This window comes from Gobio gobio (assembly GCF_949357685.1).
Source record: "Gobio gobio genome assembly, chromosome: 3".
NCBI lineage: Eukaryota > Metazoa > Chordata > Actinopteri > Cypriniformes > Gobionidae > Gobio > Gobio gobio.
The window spans coordinates 14,477,302-14,502,879 of NC_137099.1; the positions used below are offsets into that span (position 1 = coordinate 14,477,302).

General features: G+C 37.2%; 1 protein-coding gene across 1 annotated transcript in view; it reads left to right on the plus strand.

The window, feature by feature from the left end:
• The first annotated feature begins 1,886 nt into the window (after window positions 1-1,886).
• The window catches only part of dachb (dachshund b), a 57,841-nt gene continuing 34,149 nt past the window's right edge, over window positions 1,887-25,578 (plus strand). The window contains exon 1 of the mRNA XM_079813511.1: window positions 1,887-2,477. Coding sequence (XP_079669637.1) covers window positions 2,035-2,477 — 443 coding nt within the window. The 5' untranslated portion in view covers window positions 1,887-2,034. The remainder of the gene's footprint in view (window positions 2,478-25,578) is intronic.

Sequence of the window (25,578 nt, forward strand, 5' to 3'; positions counted from 1 at the left end):
ACAGCACTGACCCATCGAGGCATGGACTCCACTAGACCCAAGATGTTAGCAGCAGATCCTTTAAGTCCTGTAAGTTGTGAGGTTGGGGCCTCCATGGATCGGACTTGTTTGTTCATCACATCCCACAGATGCTCGATTAGATTGAGATCTGGGGAATTTGGAGGCCATGTCAACACTTCAAACTCATTGTGCAGTGCTCCTCAAACCATTCCTGAACCATTTTTGCCTGGCAGAACATTGCCCAAAGCATCACACTCCGCCGGCTTGCCTTCTTCCCATAGTGCATCCTGGTGCCATGTGTTCCCCAGGTAAGCAACGCATAAGCACTCGGCCATCCATGTGATGTAAAAGAAAATATGATTCATCAGACCAGGCCACTTTATTCCGTGGTCCAGTTCTGATGCTCACATGCCCACTGTTGCCACTTTCGGGGGTGGACAGGGGTCAGCATGGGCACCCTGACTTGTCTGCGGCTATGCAGCCCCAAATGCTGTTTGATCGGACCACACAGGCCAGCCTTCGCTTCCCACGTGCATCAAGGAGCCTTGGCCGCCCATTACCCTGTTGCCGGTTTTGGAGATGCTCTGACCCAGTAGTCTATCCATCACAATTTGGCACTTGTCAAACTGGCTTAAATCCTTTTCCTGCTTCTAACACATCAACTTTGAGCAATTGAACTTTTTCAAATATATCCCACCCACTAACAGGTGCCGTGATGAAGAGATAATCAGGGTTATTCACTTCACCTCATAATGGTCATAATGTTATGCCTGACCGGTGTACGTGTATATGAGTGGAATTTTCAGTTACATTTTATTGTAAGGTGTCTTTGTCACAGTGTAAATCTGAGCATTTAAGTACTGAGTAATATTAATTAAGAACATTACTATAGTGTTAATGTTTGGATTAGTGTTTGGTTTAGTTGCATGTAATTATGCATCATTTATTAGTTGGTAAAAAAAAATTGCCTTGAATTTTTAAGTACAATCAACTTGAATGTTTAAGTAATTTCAACTTAAATTACAATAAACTCCAATATAAAGAAAAATTCCTTACTTATTTTGGTGCGTTAAAACCATGGAAAAAAATATGCTGTAATAAATTATTGATCATATAATTTTTTACAGTGAACCGACAGACAAACGTTTAGTGGATGGATGGATGGATAGTTAGATAGATAGAACAAAATCACTAAAAAAAATTAAAATAAAAACAGAAAATATAAAAATTAAAGTTAATTCAAAATGTTAATGAATACTATAATAGTAGCTATATAAATAACACTAAAATAACAACTTAAACGGGTCCTGTGGTTTGACAAAAGATTAAAGCATGCAATATAAAATGTTCCATGTGAGTTTGGTTTACATAGTGTATGTAAATGGTGTTTTCAACATGTGCAAATAGCATCTCTATGTTTATACTTTACTGTGTAAATAGTGAAAGAAGCTATTCACACAAAATGTAAATAGAAGTAATATGCTATTTGTATTGTGGTAAATTGTGTGAGCAGAGTGGCCGGAATCAGTGCAAATATAGCCCTTAAAAGTTGCCTATTTGTAGTTACTTCAAATAAACATTGCCTATTAATAATTAGATAAAAATATATGTATATAAAATGAGATAAAAAAATGTTTCGAATAATTTTGAGATTGATGGATGGGTTCAGATAGATATGGGGTAGGCTATCTCGTCTGAAACATCAGCTTGAGAGATGCATTGAGCTGGACACTCGTTCAATAGAGGAGGAGGGCTGTAATTTCTCGCCCTCCAGTGAAGTCTTCACGCATAAATTCGAGCACATGTGGTTGGCAAAATGGAACATCATTCTTCCAACGAGAGGCGGAGTCAACCGAGCCGAGGAGCGCTCCGTTCATCTGAATTTTCACACGGGTAAAGAGGGGCGCGCGGCTCGTTGCTGCCAGTTTGCTCTCTGGACGCAGTGCAAAAGAGAGGAAAGCACATTAGAGGGAGTGATGAGAAAGTAGACGACGTAAAAGGGCACATTAAGAAATTGAATTTGTAATAACTACTATGGCCGTTCCTGCGACTCTTCCGGTTCACTCTGGGACTTCTGTGGTGTCCGGTAAACTCTTCAGAGCCGACCCGTTCTTCTCGAGTCCCGCGGACTCTCCGCGAATGATCAACTCGCTGAACGCGACGCTTCCGAGCGGCGTAGCGACGAACGAATGCAACATCGTGGAGGTGCACGGGGTGAAAGTCGCATCTTTCAACGTTGATGGGCAGGAGCTCATTTGTCTCCCACAAGTCTTCGACCTGTTCTTGAAGCACCTTGTCGGCGGACTGCACACCGTATACACGAAACTCAAGCGTTTGGATATAAACCCGGTGGTGTGCACCGTGGAGCAGGTGCGCGTGTTGCGCGGACTCGGTGCCATCCAGCCCGGAGTGAACCGCTGCAAACTCATTTCCAGAAAGGATTTCGAAGCGTTGTACAGCGACTGTACCAATGCAAGGTTCGTTTGGTGAATAATTTTATTATTATTTTTTTCTTCTTCTTCTGTTTATAAGTTTAAATGATTGGTGTGCATTCACTTTTTAATTGCAGATAGACTCCTAAAGTAAAGAAATAGATTTCAGTACTTTTTTCCTTATTGAAGAAGGATTTCTTTTTTTCTAAAAGCATTGCACTGAAGCAGAAATGTGTGAAACAGAGGTAGACTGTATTTTTCACCAGGGTTGGGTAATGGGTAGAGGAACATAGTGTCCCGTTATGTGGCGCTTGAGTCATTTCAAATGGCGACAGAAAGCAACAAGTGGAGCCCCAGTTTTGACTTGGTGGAAAATGTCTCAGATGAAATAAATATTAGGAATTAGCCTAAATGGAAAAATATTAAGAATAAATGTAGTTTAAAACTCAAAGGCTCTAAGAAAGTTCTTAGAAATTAAATCTGTTTGTTCATTTCATAATTTTTTTTAAAGAAATACAAATTTTCTGCAAATAAATTGATTTATGACTCATTTAACCTACTAAAATATAATTATCTTCAGTAAAACAAACAAAAGTACCCGCATCTTAAATTCACCAGTATATTACTTTTTAATTGTTTTAGGTTTTTAAAAACTTGACTTTGGTTTTGATTTTTTTGTTTTGTTTTATTGTATTCTTGCCAAATGGCAATGTGGCTTCCTGAATGTTGGTTACGCCACATTGACTTTGATCTGGCAGCCGAAAGTTGTTTTAAATATTAATATTTTACATCTAAATTGCAAATAAAATTAATCAAATATTATGCCAACTAATTATTCCAACATTTGATGGTTAATGATCACAGATGGTTGCACTAGATGTACTTTAAGCCCAACAAAAGATAATAAATTACTTTAACTCAGAAAGTAAAAAAATGTTCATGGCAGAAGAGATGTTTACAGATGAATTGCATTTTCCTAATGAATTTTTGATGAATCCGGACCCAAAAATGAGCTCAACCATCTCAGACATTCTGCCAATGCAAGGTCCCGCAACCACTATATGAGGTACATTTTCTTGGTGAAAGTTTGCTTGCATTTGCATTGTGCTTATCTGTCTTCTCCATGGACACCCTGGAATACTTTCAGGGACCCCCAGGGGTCCACAGACCCCTGAATAAAACCCTGGCTCTAATTGGATGGAATAGTTCCGTCAGGAACCATTAGTTCTGTGAATACGCGTTGTGCGTCAGCTTGTGAATTTTTTGTGACCCAAGTGTAATTGCCGTTCTTTGAAGCCAAGTGCATGCCTGTCCTGTTCAATCCCCTTAGATCCTCACATACGTGACAGATCAATTTTCCAGATCCTCCGTTATGTGAACGGATATGCATTGGTCAACTGTTTATCCTCCTTATAATAACAGTCCTCCTCTAAACCGAGAGAGAGAGAACCAATTTGTTTGCATTTCCTAGCAAAGTCAATATTAGTTTGGAGCCTAATACTTTAATGCATTTAAACATTTCATTTGAGTAATAGCTTCTGTTTAATGCCCAAGCGATTAACTACATGACTGTATATATTTTAGTATGTTTTGTGCAGTGCTGTGAAAACACTGGGATCATGTAACATCTACAGAGTCATGTTACGGTCGCGCTTTATTCACAGCAGACAATAGGTTAAAATATGGTGCTTTGAATGTGATGTCCTAATCCTTCTCTTTGTTGCGGTCTGTTTGTGCAGAGACCATGACTGAATAGAGGAGAGATATATTGTCATATTAGGTCATGTGTTTTGAAGAAAGTCTGTCATCAGGTTTCAAAGGGACTTTTGGATACATTCACAGGTTTGGAGGAAATATATTTATGGGGTGTGAATATCAGGACTGTTGCCTCTGGTGAAATTAGGAAGCTAGTAAAAAGTCTTGAAATTTAAAACTGATCTTTTAAGAAAAAGATGAGAGAGAAAATCATCTAGCAGCAATTGTTTTGCTTGTAGACAATTGTGAAAAAAGACACTTTTTATTTCAAGTCTGTTTGAGGCCATCTATTTGCAAGTGTACTGCTAAAGAAATCATAATTCATTATAAATCAAGTTATTAATAAGAAAGTATGATGATAACTGAATGATTCCAGGAAGAACAATACGATTTTTGATTGTATTAAGAATTTAGTATTGGTCACATTTCACCTTTGTGTTGTCTGGATTATGTTTCCTAGCAGATGGTTTACACTGCTGTGCATGAGCGAACTGCTTATTGACCTGTGGCTTATATTGTGGAGAACACACACGTACACTCGTGATTTTATTTCTCTGTATAAACAGCGATGTCTCGCCATATGCGATCATAAGAATACTGTAGGCTCAAAGGGTGGCTTGTTTTATTGCCTAGCTCGCACTGAACATAATAAGAATTTGAATGTTAGAATTTGAATTAGCACAATAAAACATGAAGTCCATACCTCAGATGTTGTTGAATTATGATTGTGCCAGTATGAAGTGATCCATGATGTAATAGTGAGTCTGTACTTGGGGCTGCGGTGGACTGTCTGCTATAATATGACAGTAGAATGGCCTCTAAGATCACTAAGTTCCAGCTTTAGACTCTGTAGTGAAGCCATTTCTCAATTACGTTTTGCTTAAAGGGATAGTTCACCCAAAAATAAAAATGACCCCATGATTTACTCATCCTCAAGCCAAGTGTATATGACATTCTTCTTTCAGGTGAATACAATCAGAGTTTTATTAAAAAATGTCCTGGCTAATACAAGCATTATAATGGCAGCCCAAAATTTGAAGCCCAAAAATGTGCATCCATCCATTATAAAAGTAATCAATTCGGCTCCGGGGGGTTAATAAAGGCTTTCTGTGTGTGAATCGATGGTTTTGTGTAAGAAATATATCCATATTTAAAGGGGTCATGAACTGGCTTTTTAAAAAAAAAAAAATATTGTTGTCTGAGGTCAACTTATCGCATTCACATGGTTTTTACATTCAGAAACATAATAGTGAATAAGTAATAGGCTATTATCTGACCTGGATTTGAGGCTCTCTCAAGACACGCTCAGTTTTGATGTTGTGACAAGACTTGGATGTAAACGCCCACGGCTAGGATTGGATAAGCTTCTGCTCCCCCTATCAGTGACAGCGTGTGGCAAACGGCAACCGGAATGAATCGCCCAGCCCACAGCCAGGGCTCACAAAATGTCTTTATCAAACAAACACAATGATCCATCTCTCATCCACCCGTGATTGATTGGAATTATATTTATTAACGTTACTTGGCCCGCCCGATCGATGAATATAACCGCAAACCGTACTCACATACACATGCGCGTCCTTCAAAATCGAGTCAAGAGAGTGAACAACGCACATCAAGACAGTAATGAACCAAGAACACCACAAATAAAGTATTCTCCAGCCTGTGACAGTGTGCTAAGGTATGTTCTGTTAGACACCTACACATAATCCATAGATATCAAACAATCTGTAACAATGCATTAGTGTATTGCTTCATTCATTCATTCATGTAATCTCATCCTGTCTGCAAATCCAGTCTCTTGTTTACAAACGACTCCGTGGTTAAATGAACATACGTGCAATGTCTTCCCCACATGAGCTGGATGTTCATTAAAAATAAAGCTCATTCATGCATTCATAATATTGGAATTTGACAGCTTAAAAATCCGAATCCGAAAAGCTTATGTGGTATGTTTACTGCTTAGAAATTCGATGTTGTTTAGCTCTATGCTGCTCTTAGCTGTCATGTTACTGGCACGAGTCGGTGGGCGGGGCTACAGAATCAGGCTACACTCTCACGTCATAGCCGGGCACATTCTGAAATCGATCGTTTGCTGGGCCTGGTGTCAATAAAAGCTTTTCTTTGACTTACAAGGAAGTTTTCAGCTCTGAAACTTACTGGATATTCTTATATTACTATGACCTTTTATATATCAAAAGCCCAAAGGAAAGTTGATTTCTCAATTCATGACCCCTTTAAAGCTTTATAAAGTAAATATCTAGCTTCCACCTGACCACCTTCTGTATTCAACTTACGAAAAGAGTGTAACGCCTCTTGCAGTTCAAAACGTTTATGCTACGCCAGACCTCATACATTGTGCTATTTCTGTAATGCCGAGTTCACACTGCCCGATTTTTAGCCCCGATTTTGACTCGCCGACAAGTTTTGCAAAATCACAGACAAATGTCCGAAAAGCCGACGCCCGCAAGATATTTGGCATGCTAAATATCTGGACCTGCCGGTGATTCAAACTCCTGCTGTGTGAAATGAGTTCTGACCAAAAATGACATCGGCGATGACCGACAGCCAATGAGAGAACAAGATACAGGGCAGCGGGAGGTTCGGGGAGGAGTTATAGACCAGAATATCAGTATTTTAATAGATATATTTACAATTCTATCTAACAGAAACAAAGCTCAAACATTTGCTTGACCAGCCGCAACAGTAGCACATTGCAAAATTGTTTATTTACAGTACCTCAAACTCTCTTTGCAGAACACAATCATTGCTCCCTGTGTCTCCCCAACCATTTGCAAATCAGCACACAGACAATTTGGATTGCAAGTTTCTGCACTGCAGTCTATATTTTTATTAACAATTCCAGTCTTGCGCGAGAACGCCAGTCTCGTGTGATCTTGCGTTGTTTCCTTCGCACTTCTCGCGTGTGTTTTGTTGTGAAACGTAGTTTGCAGACTGGACAGAGCTGTCAGTGATTCTTCCTCTTGTACAGTCATGCGGTGTTAAACCCCCTGCCGCCGATCTATCGTGCAGTGTGAACACAGCAGCAACTGAATGCTGGCCCAGATAGTCATGCAGTGTGAAAGGAACAGTGATCCGACGAGTTTGAAAATCGTGCAGTCTGAACTCGGCATAAGTTAAATACGGAAGGCGGCCTGGCGGAAGCTAGATATTTTACTTTATAACGTGTTAAATATGGATATTTTTCTTACACAAGCACATCAGTTTTCTTCATAAGGCCTTTATTAACCCCCAGAGCCGTGTGGAGTACTTTTATAATGCCATTATAAAGCTTGGATTAGCCAGGACATTTTTTAATATAACTCCGAATGTATTCGTCTGAAAGAAGAATGTCATATACACCTAGTATGGCTTGTGTGTGAGTAAACCATTGGGTAATTTTCATTTTTGGGTGAACTATCCCTTTAAGTGCAGACATTGAACGCAGTAACCTGTTAATATTGGTGCCGCTCTGTAAAACAGGCCAAACGTGGCACCATGGCTGCTTCAAGCAGTGAGTGTGAAAGCCCATGCAAGCAGCAGTCATTCATTTGATTCCTTATTGAGTTGTGTCTCAGCTGAGGTCATTCAGTACATTCAGTACTAATGAGCTGCACTAGGGGTGCAGTTGCACTCAGCGAGGTTAATGTGTAGCGTGAAGTGGACATTTTGATAACACTTAATTACATTTGTCCACATCAGAAGCGGATGTTGGATGGCACGGCTTCTGCGTCACCGCATTGTGCCTCTCTATCAAGAATCAGACTGTAAATATTAGAAACTTCCTCTTCAGAAAGTTAGTGTGTAGTCCAGGGGAACATCATGAATATACAGATAATATGCTGTTAGATTGCAGGTCCAGATATTTAAGCAACAAGGTATGCTTTGATGCCTGATTCTAAATGATAGAAAATCAATTAATCATATTTTTTTTTTAAATAACATCCTTTACATACAGTACACTACCATTCAAAAGTTCGGGGTCAGTACGATTTTTTTAAAGGAATTAATACTTCCTCAAGAACACATTAAACTGATCAAAAGTGACAGTAAAGACATTTATAATGCTACAAAAAGATTTGTATTTCAAATTACATAGCCCCGCACATGACATGCAGAAAAAAATATATATGTATAACGTGGCCACGAATTACCAAATCTTGTTTAAGCAAAACTTACTAAAAGCATGTTTTACTAATTCGTTCCCTTATTTTAAATAAATTGTGTGCACCATATAATAATTTGTTCCTTCGTTTTACTAAAACGTGGCCACATTATTTAACAGTTTATCCCTAGTTCAATCAAAATAAAGGGGTTGAATTAGTACAACATGGACACAATTTACAAAAATTCATTAATATGTTGTGCATTCTTAAAGGTGCACTATGTAACATTTTTACTATGTAACAGGCCAGTGTTATATATTTTGTTCAGTTGAGTACTTACAATATCCCAATTGTTTCCAACTATTTGTAAATCGTGAAAAAATTGCTATTTTAACCAAGGAACCGGGACATGGGAGGGAGTCGCCTGTCAATTGCGTCATATCGGAGTTACCCTCGGTTTCCCTCGGTATCTCTCACTGCAGTGTGCAACAAATGTCATAGCAGCCGCAGAGCGAACGCACAGAGTAACGTCATAACATCATTTTGAACACGCTCAAATGTATCTAATATGATTAAACAGAGCTGCGTTACCTCATACTCATGACTGGAAAAGCGGAAATGATGCTGGCGACTGTGGCATAATAAAAGTCCCTCTGCTCACGAGGCGTGTGTTGCGTTCATCTAATTAACAATCGCTACAGCGGCCTTGCTCAGCTCCCGCAACACTCGGTCCTGCTCTGCTTCATACTACAGTAACGTTAATAATCGCATCCATGAACATGATTTCTGCCCGAGTCCTATCCCGATTCTTTTCCACCGGCTGTGAGGTGAAGAAAACATGTCCTAAGATTCTGCGCTCAAACTTGGCATCATCAAACTACGCCTTTGTTTTGAATAGGTGACCTCTAGCGGACGGAAAAGTTACATACTGCACCTTTAATTCGTGGCTACAATATATATATTTTTGTCTGCATGTCATGTGCAGGGCTTCATATCAAATAAATGCTGTTCTTTTGAACAAAAAAAATAAATAATACACAACAATATTAAGCAGCACAACTGTTTTCAACATTGATAATAATGAGAAATGTTTCTTTAACACCAAATCAGTACTTTTAATAAACACCAAGTATAATCAAAATGCACTACACAAAAACGTTGATAACACCGAACAGAAAGATCTGAGGGCTGATCAACAGAACAAGAAATAAGAGCATAACTCAGAACATGACCATGAAACTAAACAGAACCAGATACACAAACTAAACATGACATGATCGTGACAATCAGCACATTTTAATGATTTCTGAAGGATCATGACACTGAAGACATAATGATGCAGAAAATTCAGCTTTGCCGTCACAGGAATAAATAGTATATATGAAACCTGAAACCTTTCTTTTGTTTTCAGTTACAAAGATAGTGTACGATCTTTACAAGTCATAGATTAAACCAAACAGACAATTAAACCGATAAGAGCTTTTTTACCGTTTGGGAAGAGAGACAATAGCTTTGTGTAGCGATTAGATCACAAAGAAAAGTTCTATATGTTATGCCAAGTGATTCGCTGATTGTGAGGCGCTAAGTGACAGGTTCGCACATTAAGTACCCGAGATACCGAATGAAACGGGAGGAATCTGGCATCTTTTTTTCATGACCTGACGCTTGTGCGGTTCACAGACACATAAATGAATGATCTCGTCTAGACGCAACAAGAGTCAGCTTGTTTTCAGACTAACAGACCCCCCATCTCCCTTGTTTTAGTCATAGCATCATGACCTCTTTTATGACTTCTGTTGAGATCATGCATCAGTGTTTGCATTGTGGTCATGTAGACGGGTAACATGCGGATGGATAGATGTGTTGTGATAATGTTTTTCCGAACAAAATAAAGCAGACTTCTGTTCGGCTCTCTTATCTGAGCGAGGGAGATAAGCTGCTGTAAAATAGTCAGTTTCCCCTTAAGACAGTCATGCAGACAAACACACACTCCCTCCCCACGCTTTTTCCTGTTGAGGTGTGGATGTTATGGATGGATGTTAGACACATGATAAGCCCTCTCTTCCTACTCACCTCTCCATTAGAGGCTTGAAGAAAACAAAAATGACAAAGTGGTGCTTGACAGTGTATATTTCAAAGACTGTTTTTTCCCCCCTCTTGCCGTCCTTTTAAAGGAGCAGTTCAACCAAAAATGACAATATCGGCGATAATTTCCTTTATTATATCTTGCCATTTATGTGTAGTGTGTATACAGTATATACAGTGTGTGTATGTGTATATGTGAACTAATAATTCAGACAGTTTTTGTGAACTGTATAAACTGATTCATTGAAAATATCTGACTCAAAACAATGATTCATGCACAAATCAGACATTTTTACTTTTCTTGTGAACACGCCAAGGAGATCTAGGGCAGGTGTCAAGTATTTCAGCGAATAACCACTTTCATTCTGTTTTTGTCTGTTTCTCACACAAATATTCAGAGTACTACATCATGAATATGAGCATAAGAGATATGTGGACCACTTTTATGATACTTTAATGGTGCTTTTATGAAGCTTCATTCCCTGTGTATTGTCATTGTATGAAAAGACCATGAAAACGATCTTTGGATTGTCTCACTTTTCTGTATTCTTTTAAACCGTTGTTTTGTCCACACTTGGATGGATAGTTTTGAATCTGAAATCTAATTGAATAAGCCACAGTGAATTAAATTACTTGGGGGAAGAGTTGTTCACTTTGTTTAGTGGCCTTGGTTGGGTAGTCAGGTGGGGTTTTTTTCCCATTCTTTTTTTTTCCCCATTGTGATTTCTTGTCTTCATTTAATAGTCATAAGAAGTTTTCATGTAATAGAGATAAGCCACAAACCAAACCAACCAGCTACAAGGAGAATCACTCACAACAAAGTTTAATTTTGAAGCAAAAAAGTACAAAGGAGAAAGACTTAAAGATAGGGTAGGCAATTTCGAACAAGCTAGCAATAGCAAGCTAACTTTGAAAGCATAATCTAGGTATGAGACGGTATTAAAATTTCATACCACGGTTATAGTGACCAAAATTATCACGATTATCAATATTATCATGGTTTTGTTAAAATTAGATGAACGTGTTCAAAAAGAACTGATGCACACACTGAAAACATTTCAACATGTTTTATATTTGACAATCAACAAACAACAAATAAAACAAGCAGCTCATATGCACTTTAAGCAAGATTCTATTCTGTGGGATTTCCTTCCTTATAATGACCGTCTTCAATAGTAACGCATTGTAACCGCGCACATCCTCATATCACAACGGATGTGCGCTCTCGTTTCATTCAAATGCAACTTGCCATCTTGCGTATCCGTTTTTGATTGTATTGACAATAAAATCAGAGGACTTTACTATTAATACTAATATAAAACTGTTGTGATCATCTTATCTGGATGATTTTGTACACTGTATAAGTGTTTATAAACAAGTAAGACTTAAAACTAATCTCAATCTAAAAAATTAATCTCAATTCCATATTTCCCCATAATTATTTATGTGGGGAAAAAAATATGTGTAATAAGTGTACAATGAATATACGTTATTATTGTTTGAATATGTTCTGATTGTTGTTCAGTCACACACTTTACAATAAGGCTCTATTATTTAACATTAGTTCATTCATTAACAAACTGACAATGAAAAATACTTCTAAAGCATTTATTAATCTTAGTTAAATGTAAATTTCAGCATTTAATAACACATTCAAATCCAAAGTTGTAACTATTATTTAATGGACCTGAGCTAACATTAACTAACAGTTGCTTTTTTTAACTAATTACATTTTTTTATAATAAACTTTATATATAAACTTTTAATAATAACTGTAAAAATGTAGCTATTCGCTCTTTGTTAATGTTAATGCATTAACTAGTGAGACCTTATTGTAAGTGTTACCTATTGTTCTTTATAAATCTTTAGCACTTTAATCTGTTTTAAATATTATTTTACTTTATACATTTTTGTGTATTGCTTTATTGCATTTAAATGTTTGGTTCTTTTTGTTATAAGAAAGTTATTAAACCTGTTATAGTATGACAACACTTTTTTTGCAACGAATTTCAATATCGCGATAATACCGTATACCGTGATAAAAGCTTCAGCAATTAATTGCAACATGAAAATTTGATACCGACACATGCCTTATTGTGAGAAACTCAAAATATATATATATATTTTTTGTCCAATTATTTCCCAGATGTAGTTTTGGTATTGAGGTCAAAGTTAACTTGCCTTCGTTATACAACAGGTGATGGTCACGAAGACGACTTGGCAGATTTGAAGTGTTTCCCCCTATTGCAGCGACTTTCTTTTTGCATGTTCTGCAGACAGGGTGACCATACTTCCGCCTTTTCTTCTTGTTCAAAAAACAACGCTGCGTGCTGTGCCTGCGCCAGACTGATGGTGGCTGTACAGGATTTACCGCAAGTTTTCAAAATCGCGATAATCAAACACTGTTTCAATGACAATTCAATTTTAAACGAAAATACTAACCGCCAGTACATTTTATCATGGTTTATCGTGAAACCGGTAATCGATAATTTTAACCGGTAATTTTACCATTTAGACCACTTCTATTATTGATTGCTATCAGGATGTGAAGAGAGTTTCAACCAATATAGCAAAAAGTGTTTATAAAACATATTGCCTACCCTAACTTTAATGTTTTTGAGAAACAAATATGATCCCATGATGAGCACTGCAAATGACAATAAAAAAAGATGGATACATATGAAATTTTGATTATGTATATAGAAACATTTTATATTGATTGCAAAATATGCACATATATATATTTATACATTTAAGTAGTTAGCGAGCATAAGGAGATTGACTAATTTGCAGTGCTTCATGGGAGTGGGTGGGCGGTCAAGAGTTATTTTGGCGTAATTTGCTTGTTTCGATTCTCTAATTGGTGGGGATTGTTTTGCAGAATCATGGGTAATGTAGCTTTTCGACACAAATTCCAATGTTAAACTGTTTCCACGATAAAAAAAAAAGTGGAACGATGGCTTCAACAAAATGACATGCCATCGATTAACAACCTCATAGCTCAGTAGTTTTGTCTTTAATGGCATGTTAGTTATTAGTAAAAATCAAGTCCCTTATGGAGATAAGGAATGGGATTTTTACTTCTGGAACCTGACTGTTGCACTCTTTTGAATAAGTTTGATATTCATTTCTTTTTGTCATGCCTAAGGAAACTCTTTCGCATTAAAATCACTGTAACGCATGCCTTTTGTGGTTTGTTGGTTTATTCCACTCCTGTCAACTCCTATATTCTCTCAGTTTTTCCCCCATTCTCACCCTGTAGCACCTTTGAGAATGCTGCTCGCGTCTCTCTGTCCGATCACAAGGTGTCATCCCTAAGTGTGCTGACTTGGCACTACACACACACACACACACACACACACACACACACACACACACACACACACAGGATTGTTTATTGGCTTGCAGATATATGTCCTCTATCGAAAAAGGACAGAGAGAGAGGAAAGTAGAGAGAATTGAATAAGTAAATGTTTTAATATGCAGGAGGCAAAGATGAAAAGAAAGACATGAAGAGTTGAAGAGAAAGGAGAAGTATTCATGAGATAGAGGCAGAAACTCAAGCATTCAATGTAGAATTGTGATCATTGGTGTCATTTTACTAACATACTGTAAGAGTTACTTTTACTGTTGCTCGTACTTTTGGGGTTTAAACAAACTGTGAGTATTGAACTTTAGTGTGTAACTCATTTTATATTTGTTATAATATATATGCTAAAGACATTAATACAAGTGGAAATTTGGAGGCTGGAAGAGGACTACTATTTATTTTCTAAGCTATCAGATATCATTTTCACCTGGCAGAATGATATATATAACAATCTGCAAAACCCTGAGCACTTACACAGAGTCAGAATGCCTTGGGCTCTTTTAGCAGCCATTTAACAACCACACAGAAAACCCTAGCAACATCCCATCTGCACAGGAAACTTGAATCACAGTTGACACAATTACACAAATCTATTTTGTCAATAATTCTCAGAACGGAGTAAATGGGTTCCACTTTACAGTGTATTTAGACAGTTCACTAGCTTTTAGAAGACATCCTAAGTGTCATGAAAGTAAATCACTCTCATAAATTGTTCACTTGGTCATTTTGCCTTTCAAAGACATTTCTATATTTACACAAGCATTAAAAATGCCACCAGTTGTTGTTTCCTTGTGCCCCTTTTCCTCTTTCACTCTCTGAATAGAAATCAGCATTTATGTTTTCTGTTTGCTTCTGTGATTCTTTTTAGACAGAGAATGAATGCCGCCTTTGTGTGGTCAAGAAACAGAGCAGCAGATAAACTGTGCCTCTCTCTCTCTCTCTCTCTCTCTCTCTCTCTCTCTCTCTCTCTCTCTCTCTCTCTCTCTCTCTCTCACACACACACACACTCTGTGCATTCTGTAGATTCCAACTCGGCCTTCAAAATGCATTTTACAGTTTTTTTGTTCAAATGCAGAATTAATCAAAAGCATGTATTACAATAAATGGTCTATATATTTGGCTACATGTATTTGATAAAAAATATTAAAAACAGTAATATTGTGAAATATTGCAACCCATTCTCACTCCTAAGGCGTCAAAATCTGAAGCATGGTCACAATGAAGAAGCTAAAGGCACCCCTAGGCGTCACTATATCAACGCGTAGGTGCTCCATTGATTTCAGTTTTTCGCCCAATGTGTCAGATCATGACACATTTAATTATTTGCATTTGTAAAAGCAGACATGATTGTATGAATATTTACAGACTACTTTTATATTTTGGAGCAATTAACCCAACTCCTACCCTAAACCTACCTACTTCAAAACAATATAAAACACGTAACAGGCAAAATTAAAGTACAGTCACAGGTTTTTATTGCAAAAATTGACCAAAAAAAACAGTATACAAGGATTAACTTATGTTGCATTCCAAGTCTTCTTCATGTAAAGAACAGAGTTGATCTTAATGTTTTAATAGCTGAAATAATGATCCCGCTGCTCCGTGAACACACGCACGCACTCAAATGATACACATGATTCTTTAGCAATTGGTCACAAGACATACGAGAGCCAATGCAATTTCACTATGAAATCTGACGAAATGTTTCTTTGGGCGGCAATTTTTGTGTGTATGATCTTCGGCGGATGGAGACGCTGATCGCTTTTGGGGATTTTCTTCAAACAAGTCAATCGTTTGGCCTTGGAATATTTGTACTTTTTGAATAAATTGTGCATGCAGTCGTATCTGCCTTTTACATCCTGTATTTTATATCATAAAGTACACAAATTGGTAGGTTTAGGGATGGGATGGGGAGTTTAAACGTGTCTAAATAGTGTAAATAAAATAAATGTAAATAAAATTATGCTGGCTGATTAAATTGAGAATCATACTCCAACATGTCATAATGGCAAAATCATAACCCAATAGTTTCATCATGATGATAACGTTCCCATGCCCCCAAGACTCCAAAGGTTTCTCATTGAAATCAATGGAGCACCTGCGCGTGAAGTGACGCCTAGGGGTACCTTTAGCATCTTCATTGTGACGCGGAAGGCACTTGACCATGCTTCAGATTTTGACGCCTTGGAGAACGGGTTGAATATTATTAGAGTTTAAAAGTACAGTTTCCTATTTGAATGTATATTAAAATGTAATTTATTCTTGTGATGGCAAAGTTGAATTTTCTGCATCATTACCCCAGTCTTCAGTGTCACATGATCCTTCAGAAATTATTCTAATATGCAGATTTGATGCTCAATTATTATCAGACATTATTTCTGTTCTATTATTAATAACGTTTCATATTTATGTTGAAAGTAGTTTTTGCTTCTTAATATTTTTCGTGGAAACATATAAAAATGTTGTAACATTATAAGTGTCTTTACTCTCACTTTTAAACAATTGTATGCATCCTTGTTGAATAAAAGTATTACGTAATTTCTTACATACCCCAAACTTTTGAATGGCATTAGCATATTTTCAACATTTGTAATAATTATTAATGTTTCTTGAGCTGCAAATCAGCATATTAGAATGATTTCTGAAGGATCATGTGACACTGAAGAATGTGTGTATGTTTTTGTATATTAGAGCAAAAAAAATTAATTTGACCTGATAATGCGTAACTTGCATGTTGTGCCTCTAGATTTTTTAAAATAATGTACAACATTCTTTTATAAATATAAACTACATTTTTACATTTTCTGAAGGAAGTGAGTTTGTTCTCGCCCATACAAAACTTGTCACCACCATTCTTGTGTGCTTGTGCATGCTTGTAAGTATATTATAAGTAAGTAACAGTCAGACTTCAGGGCCTAAGCATTGTGTTCTTTAATATACTGTACAATAGAAAGTGTCAGAGGCTGTAAATGAAATTGGTTTTGAACATCGAATAAGTCTCAAATTGTCTCACTATAAACTAATTCATCCCTCACTTTTCTGTTAGTTTTTGTGGACATTTTTTCTTTCCTTTTGCGCGTTTTCTCCTGCTCTTCACAGACACTCAATTGAAAATAAGAGACTGTAATTAGCTCTTCTGCGGTCTACACAAAACCAGCCAGAGAAAGATGGAGCTATTGTATTTCTCAGTAGAAAGTCAATAGATGTCATTGTGAATGTGTGTATAAATGGGTGTGTGAATGTGTGATTAAGCTTGTGTGTGTGTGTTTGTTTATGTGTGTGCTGCTTGTCTATCCTTATTATCATACTTGATAGTAGCGAGAAAAATGCAAAGGGCTACATAAATTCAATACCTAGCTCAAACGAAAAGAAAGAAAGGAAAGAAGACAACCTTGACCAATCAATAAAGGGAGGGAGGGATTCCCTCCAGAGCTGAGCACTATGACATCATAGTAGAAAAAAACACAAAGAAACAGATGCTCTGTCTTATCAAAGCATGTCAATTCAGGTGTGGGATGCAGTAAAGCAGATTGATTATTGTATCAAAATGGTGGAAGTGCTATGCACGTAAATATATCTCTAATGTGTACAGTAATGCAGGGAGAAATTGTTTTGTGAAAGTTGAGATTGGTACTCTTAATGGTTGAATGTCAAAACCTGGTCACGTTTCACCCCAAAATCAAAGAAAAAAAACTGTGATATTCTTATAACCTTTTTTTTTTTTTGCATTGGCATGATAATTAAAGGCACAATATGTAAGATTTTTGGATTAAAATATCCAAAATCTACTAGAACAGTGTTATATATTTTGTTGACTTGTGTACTTACATTATCCTAAATGTTTCCAGGAATGTTTAAATCCAAAGAAATAAGCAATTTTAACCAGGATACGGACCGTGTCCGTGCGTTGCCTATCAATAACATCATACCCATGTAACCCTCGATTTCCGGTTTTATTTTGTAGAAACCATGGAAACACCAAAGACACTTTAATATATTGTGTGTTTTATTAGACAGGTGAGCAACTGTTTGGATACATTCATCGACAGAAAACAAATCATTGTTGCTCAAAACAGTTAGTCTTATTGTTTAAATCTCGTTTTCATGATTTACCGCGAGTACCACGTCTAATATCGATCTAGGTTACTGCAGTATGCAACAAGTGTCTCATATACCCCTTTTCCACCAGCATGAACTTGGTTCTAGTTCAGAGCTAGTGCTAGTGCTGGTTCGGAGTTGGTTCGACTGACGAGCCATCTAAAAACCGGTTTGCCTTTCCACAGACTAGAGAGCCGCCACAGAGCCTGGTCTTACGTTACTGTACACGTATCATCGTTCTCAGCAATGCTAGCGAGGAAGCGGGAAACACAAACACACTTGTTCGAGATGCATCGCTGCTGCACAGACCGATCAGCGTATGACATCAAAACACAGCAAAAGCTATTCAAAAGCATAAGGAGTCGTATGCTCTCGTTGTACTTTGATGTCATACGGCGATCTGTCTGCACAGCGCAGATGCATCTCGAACAAGCCTTCCATCAACAATGGCGAACGTTGCGTTACTATTGATGCACATGGCTTTACGAGCCTACATTGGCATCAAAACACAGCGAATCCAATGCATTTGTGCAGCTTGCTGTAATTTGTATAGACTGAGATTACAATCGAGCAGCTTTTAGCTGCTATTTCAAAAATGACGGTCACAAGTTTGTGTTCGTCTTGTTGGTCACGGTAACCCCGCCCCCAGCCCCTGATGCAAGCGGTTCTAACTTCTAGACCAGCAATGTTTTGGTGCTACTTAAGAACCACTTTTCCTGGTTCAGAGCTGCTGCTTTGGGTGTCGAAAGACAAAGAACCGATTTGAAACTAGGCTCTGGCTCCGAACCAGCACTCAAACTGCCTTGGTGGAAAAGAGGGTAATAGCTAATAGCCGCCGAGCGAATACACAGAGTAGCATTATAACATAACTTTCAACACACTCAAATGTAGCTAGTATGATAAACAGCGCTGCGTTACTCCACATACACATGAGCAGAAGAAGCGGAAGCGCTCATCTGCGGCATAATAAAAGCTCTGCGAAATCAAGGTGTCATCAATCTATACCTTTGTTTTGAACTCCTTTGTTTTACATATTGTGGCTTTAAAATTCACCAAAAATGTTTAATTCTGTCATTTACTCACCCTCAAGTTGTTCCAAACCTGTATGAGTTTCTTTGTTCTGCTGAACACAAAAGAAGATATTTTGACGAATGTTTGTTACAAAGCAGATAGAGCAACCAATGACTACCATAGTATTTTTGTCCCTACTATGGTAGTCAATGGTTGCTCTGCTTGGTTACAAACATTCTTCAAAATATCATCTTTTGTGTTCAGCAGAACAAAGAAACTCATACAGGTTTGGAACAACTTGAGGGTGAGTAAATGATGACAGAATTTTCATTTTTGGGTGAACTATCCCTTTAAGTGGAAGGTATATAATATCATATAATACTTGATCAACCTTTTTTCATATTAAGCTCCGATTGGAGAATGTGCTGTATTGGACTTCTAATAGCTTTAAAATTGGGAGAAATATGCTTATTTATTTAAAATAACGTAATTCATAAATTGTTGTTTTTTTTCTTTTAATTTTGGGGTGAAGTGTGACCCGTTTACATGACATGTTTCCATGAGAGTCCACCCTAACAGTTATTGTTAGTGAACATTTATGAATGTAAAGAGGAACTGCAGTGAGACCTGTGGTCAACGGCTATGACAGCTGTTTGATATCTATCATGGCAATAAATAGTAGAGCTACCCTCTCTCTCTCTGTGTGTGTGTGTGTGTGTGTGTGTGTGTGTGTGTGTGTGTGATTGACAAAACGAGTAGTTGTTGAACTGTGTGTGTTTGTGTGTGTGTGCGCGCCTGAGCTTTAATAATATGTCTTTGATCTCTGGGGGAATCCTCCCTTGTCCTCCATCTGCCACCAATCATAGCCGATGACAGAGTATTGATTGAGAAGAGGTTTCCATAGTAACAGGCTCTTGGGTGTGGTCTGATATATGTTTTATGCAGAGTTTGTGGGTGGGGGGTTGTGTCTTTGATCAAATGTAATAATGTTTCACCTACACTAGAGTAAAACATCAATACATAAACAGTTATTTTAGTGTTCACGATGATACTGCAAATATCATCAAGACCTCATAAAATATCCCTGTATGTATGTGAGCATGCATGTTTAATTAGATTACATTAGATTAGATAATAGTTTATTGTCCACTGTTCTGTGGAAATTTGTATTTGGCTTGACAAACAAAACTACATGCGAACAAATTAAACATGTATCTCAAAAAATATGGTATCAAAGAAAATCAGTGTCACATAAATAGAATATATGTCATTACCATTCTTTCTTTGAGTAAATCATTTTGTGGGATTTGTTTTCACATATTAATTACATACAGATGTACACTTAAAAAAATTAAGCCTTTTTTTCAAGATTTACACATTTCAAATAATTATAAAATTCCATCGAATTGAATAATCCCTACATATCCCCAACATTTTGTATAAATATTAATGGAACAAGGAAATGGATGTTTTTTAATTCATGAATAATATGTAAGAATTATCAATTCAATTTGGTGGAATTTTACTATTAATTGAAATGCGTAAATCTTGAAAAAAAGGTGTGTAGTCATATTGTTTTACAGAAATACTAAATAGTAAAACGCTTTTTTCCATATAAACATATTTCAATGATGATTTTTTTTTTTTTTTTCAATGTCCACAGTTAGACAGACTAAACACCTGGAAATTTATAAAAAAAAACACACTCTTGCTTTGGGATCCGAATTGGTAGGGTGCTCATTCAGATTTTTAAACTAAAATAGAAATAAAAATGTTAACTAAATATATTTGAACATAGTACAGATCTCACAAAGGTTGCAAGATACTACAGTAAGGATTGATTCACTACCAAATTCATTTCCGAAAAGTACTATGGTACAGTTCAAAATGTTTACATGATGTTTAAATGATTTTAAACATATAGTCAGCTGATTAACTGTAATCCGTGTACGATTATACACACTTTTTGTTCACGGTGAATCAAAACTATGACCTTGGCCTTTCTTGCATCTTGATTTTCCTGTTGAGTTACAGAAATGCAGTCTTATCTGATGCCATGATGTTGGCATGACTGGCTAGTGTGTATCCAGTCCTTACGATCGGCGCTTCAGTCATTTTTATGAGAGTTTGTGTGCGCTAGTGACCTCTGCATGACTGCATCGCTTCCATCAGCGGCTCATCCTGTCGTCCACTAAAAGAGAGGGATTCTTTTCTCTCTGATAATACAGAACAAAAGAGCTGTTGTCAGTAGATCTGGATTAGCTTTTTTTGTGTTTCCGTGTGTGTGTGCACAGAAAGGCAGAGCAAGAGAAAGAGAGGGAGAGAGAAGTGGTATCAAGAGATCAATGAATGAGCGTCTCCAAGAGCTGTTTTACTGTAAGCTTTGTAAACAGCGTTCTTCCTTTTGTCTGTGCTTTTAAGAAAGAGGAAACCTTTCACACCCCCGTACATCAACACACCGTCCCACACACACTGCACACATTCCAGTTAGGCTGACACAGCGGGTTAGTGGATGTATAAACATTACACACCAGGATGAAAAGAGAGATATGAGCAGCTGAACTGCCGTGGAAATGCTTTTTTCCCTCTTCTTTCTTTCTCTCTGTTGGGATTCATATGCATGTGCTTGTGGCTCTTTTAGGCATCAAACTAATTAAGCGTATAAAAAGCATACACAATCCTTATTGTTTCAAAATCACATTGCCTTATTAAATTTACTCTGTTTAAACTCTAAACTGCTGCTGAGCCTGTGTTAATACGCAGAGATTTCAAAGGGACAGGCATATCAGAGAAAACAGGATTTTCCTTGCTCTTTTAAAACACAAAAGTATTACATTTCAGTGCATAACTCGCCCTGCACCGTTTACGCTACAGTCATGAATAATTCTGCAAATTTTGTGGCTTGTTGAGGAGAGCTTGAGGAGAGAGTGATTTTAAAAAAGATAAAAGATCCCTTTAGATTTACATTTGAAAGAGGGACCCAAGCCATATAGAGCCAACCTCCTATTAGCAACACCCTAACAACCACTCAGAATCCCTTGTATAGCAACATACTAAACACCACTCGGAACACCTTAGCAACACCCTGGCAACCATAACTTACAATTGTGATTTTCATATTATCTTCTGAAAATGTAAAGGTCTATTTTAAACCGTTAATTTGCAAACCTTCAGGCTTCAAGTTGCCCACTTTTCATTCACTTTTGCATATCAATGCTTTTTTAGCATTCACCAACTTAAATGACAGAACAGAACTATCATGATATGTCACCCCCCTTTTTTGTGCATAGATGTGAAAAAGCACTATTTAAACTGAAATGGTTGGAATTCAAGTTCTCTTTGGAATATAGACCTATGTTTGGCCTTTTTTTTAAAGAAGATACTCAGAAGATTTTTGCTGAAGTGAAAGTGAAAAAAATAAAGTATGACTCAAAAAAAAAGTATGACTCAATTACTCAAAAATTACTATAAAATCAAAGCCATATATCTAATAAGTTGTGTTCCAAATTTCACAAAAAATTTACTTTTATTTATTTAATTAAAATGAAAAAAATAAATGTAGGCACTGTACCAAAAATAGCCACCGGTTTCACCCACATTCTATATATATTTAATTATTTTCACATTTCCTATTTCCGGTCCCATCGCAACGCAATCAAAACGAATGGCTAAATCCTCTTGCCGGTGTTACTGCAGCGATCCGGCTGCTTTTATTCTAAACAACGACACCCTTACCTCAGATTTCATGATTTCCTGACACTAAAATAATAGAGGAAAGCGAGGGTGAGACTGATATGGTGGGAAGAAGGTCCTTCTTTTAAAATAATATGCGGGAGTATGTTTGTGTGTAGTAGACCTATGTATTTTGAAACCGATGATGTTTACATCTCATATATTCAGCCTGCTTAAATGTTCCCTTTCAAATGTGCATTCTGAATAATAAATAAATGTATTTCCCAACTAACCTGCTGCAGTCCAGTGCTTCTCATTAAATGTTTTACAGTGCTCTTACTGATCAGATTTCATACCTGTTGAATTTACCTGTTCGAAAATTAACCATGGTTTTAATATAGTAAAAATATAGAAACCATGTTTTTTTTCGTGGATTGATTACCATTTGTATTACCGCAGTTTTACTTCAAATACCATGGTTAAACTACAATAACCATGTTTTTTTTTGTAGTAAAACCATGATTATTTTTCATGAGAGCAGTATTCAAATAGATGAATGAATGTGTGGTAACTGCCTTAAAGTGAATGATGTTAAATATTTGATTCATTTTAGGCCACATCCACACGAAGCCAGAGCTTTCCCTATCCAATCTTTTTTCCCTCATCTCAAGAAATATCTGCTTACGCACAAAACCATTGAAACAAACTCAAAACGATGTAGTTTACATGCCAGGCCAGTATGTGGCACTGTAATTCTGCCACAGAAATACACTAAAAACAGAGAAGAAGAGTTGTGGCTAGAAGGGGTAGAGCAATGGTAGGGAGTGAGGCAAAATCTCACGATAAAATAACAATAAATAAAGTGTTTTATTAACGCCTACACCCTAAACCTACGCTTACAATAATGCAAATACAGTAATTAAATGACACAATATTGATGTGCGCATGCTCCGTGCCCGTAGCTGTATCCCCGTGCGGGACGTGGTCTGATGACATCTCCGTTTCACAAAAATACAGATTGGCTGTACACACAAAAACGCAAGGGTGTCGGTTTCAGATTTATCCACTCTGGGACCCGGTTTCAGGCTCCTAAAACGCTGGATCCGTCTGGACAAAACGCTCAAACGGCGAAACACTGAAACGCGTTTCCGTGTGGACGGGGCCTTAAACATTAATGCGTTGACAGCGCGACTGCACGCCAAGAATTTTGCCATAAATGTGTGAATTACATACAGTGAAATGATTGTCACTATTTAGATGAGCACTGACACCATGTGGTGAAATAATCACGTATGTTTACAAGCATTGGCTTATGTTTGATTAAAAAACGACAAGTTCCTTTGAGTTTGGAAAATCCTGTACACAGTAATTATCAGTTGATCTCTTTGCCTGTCACTGAAAATGTCTAGATTTTGAAATAATCCTCCAGATGCCTATTTTAAGAGGCGTTTGTTCAAATAGCTGTTAATAGCACATTGAAAATATAAACATAAATATATATATTTTAAAAAATATACTTAACCGGAAGAATCAACAGACTGCTTCAACGCGCACCATAAAGGTCTTTTCTCCTGTAACAAATTAATACATTTCTGTCCGAATATCGCTTCTATCACAAAATATGGAACCTTGAGACTCAGACCTTTCCAACTATATGTTTTTTGTCAAGATTAGAAAAGGTTTTGGTAAAGTAGTTCAAATAAATGTTGTAATATGAAACCTGACACCGCCCGCTAGGGGAGGAGCCTGCTAAAAGAAATTAAAGTACCGTTTTCATGGTCACGCAACGTCCAATTTCAAAATGGTTTTCACAGGATAAATTTCGAGTTCGTAAGCTTTCGAATGATACTTAATTTATGATGTTTACTAAAATATGTGATACAAAAAAAATGCAATAAATAAAAAGAGCGCCAAGCGTCCTGCTAGCGGGATGGGACGGTGACAGTAGAAACCTTGACTTGAACGTTTAATTGACATCAATCATAATATTTGGTTCATTCTTGCTCACTCTACGTCAATGTCATTTTCTTGTTATTCACACACGGGTTCATGATTGTTGCTCTATCAGAGGAGAGATCACAGTCTTGTCATCTACTACCATTGCCGCATAAATCAATGGAGGGATGTTAAACTCAGTCTGTTCCTCTGTCAGTCACAGGCCTCTGTTTAAAGGTCTTTCACATTTTTTTCCCCCTTCCACATTCTTTCAGGGCAAAAGCCCCTCAGTGTCTTTTAACCTTTGACTGCTCAGAGATTGTGCCTCTATCCCGGAGATGAACCTTTGGAGTTATAAACAAAAGCAAGACGGGCAAGAAAAGCTACTGGCTGTCCTCTGTCTTTCTCCTCCTGTTACCCGTACTGACCGGGCAGTGTATTTATTATGTTTCGGCTATTTCAACTGAATTTGAAGGGGTTTGTCTTTCTTTATTTGAACAGTTGGTTGCTTTATGGAGGATTGTTCATATACCATGATTGACAGGTGAAAGACAAAGTGCAATGTTAAAACTGTATCTTCGAGGGAAGAACTAATGGGAAAAGCAAAGGCATCCCTTTTAAAGCTTATTGAACCGCCTGAATCTGAACCTTCAGAATGATTTTCTTGACTTTTTTCAAAGATTTATTTTTCCTTTATTATGATAGGATAGTATAGAGTGGACAGGAAGCGAGGTGAGAGAGAGGGGGATGGGCTTGGGAAAGGTCCATGTGTCGGGACTCGAACTCGGGTCGCCTGAAGCGCAACGGCGTTATATGTCTTTATGATTTTCTTGCTTTGACCTTTATAACACCTTTCCAGTTATACGGCTGAAATCTCAGTATGTATGTTCACCTCATAACTGTATCCTCTGATACTCTCTTTAAAATAATTTTAAAAATCTATATGATTTACTGTAAGGGCTCTCTTGTGTGACTAACATTTAAATTGTTGACCACGAAGACCACTGGCATTCATTAAACAGTCTCATATTTATATTAAGTATATGTACACTTCCGTTCCAAAGTTTGAGGCCATTATGGTTAAAAAATAAATAAAAAATAATAAATATAAATG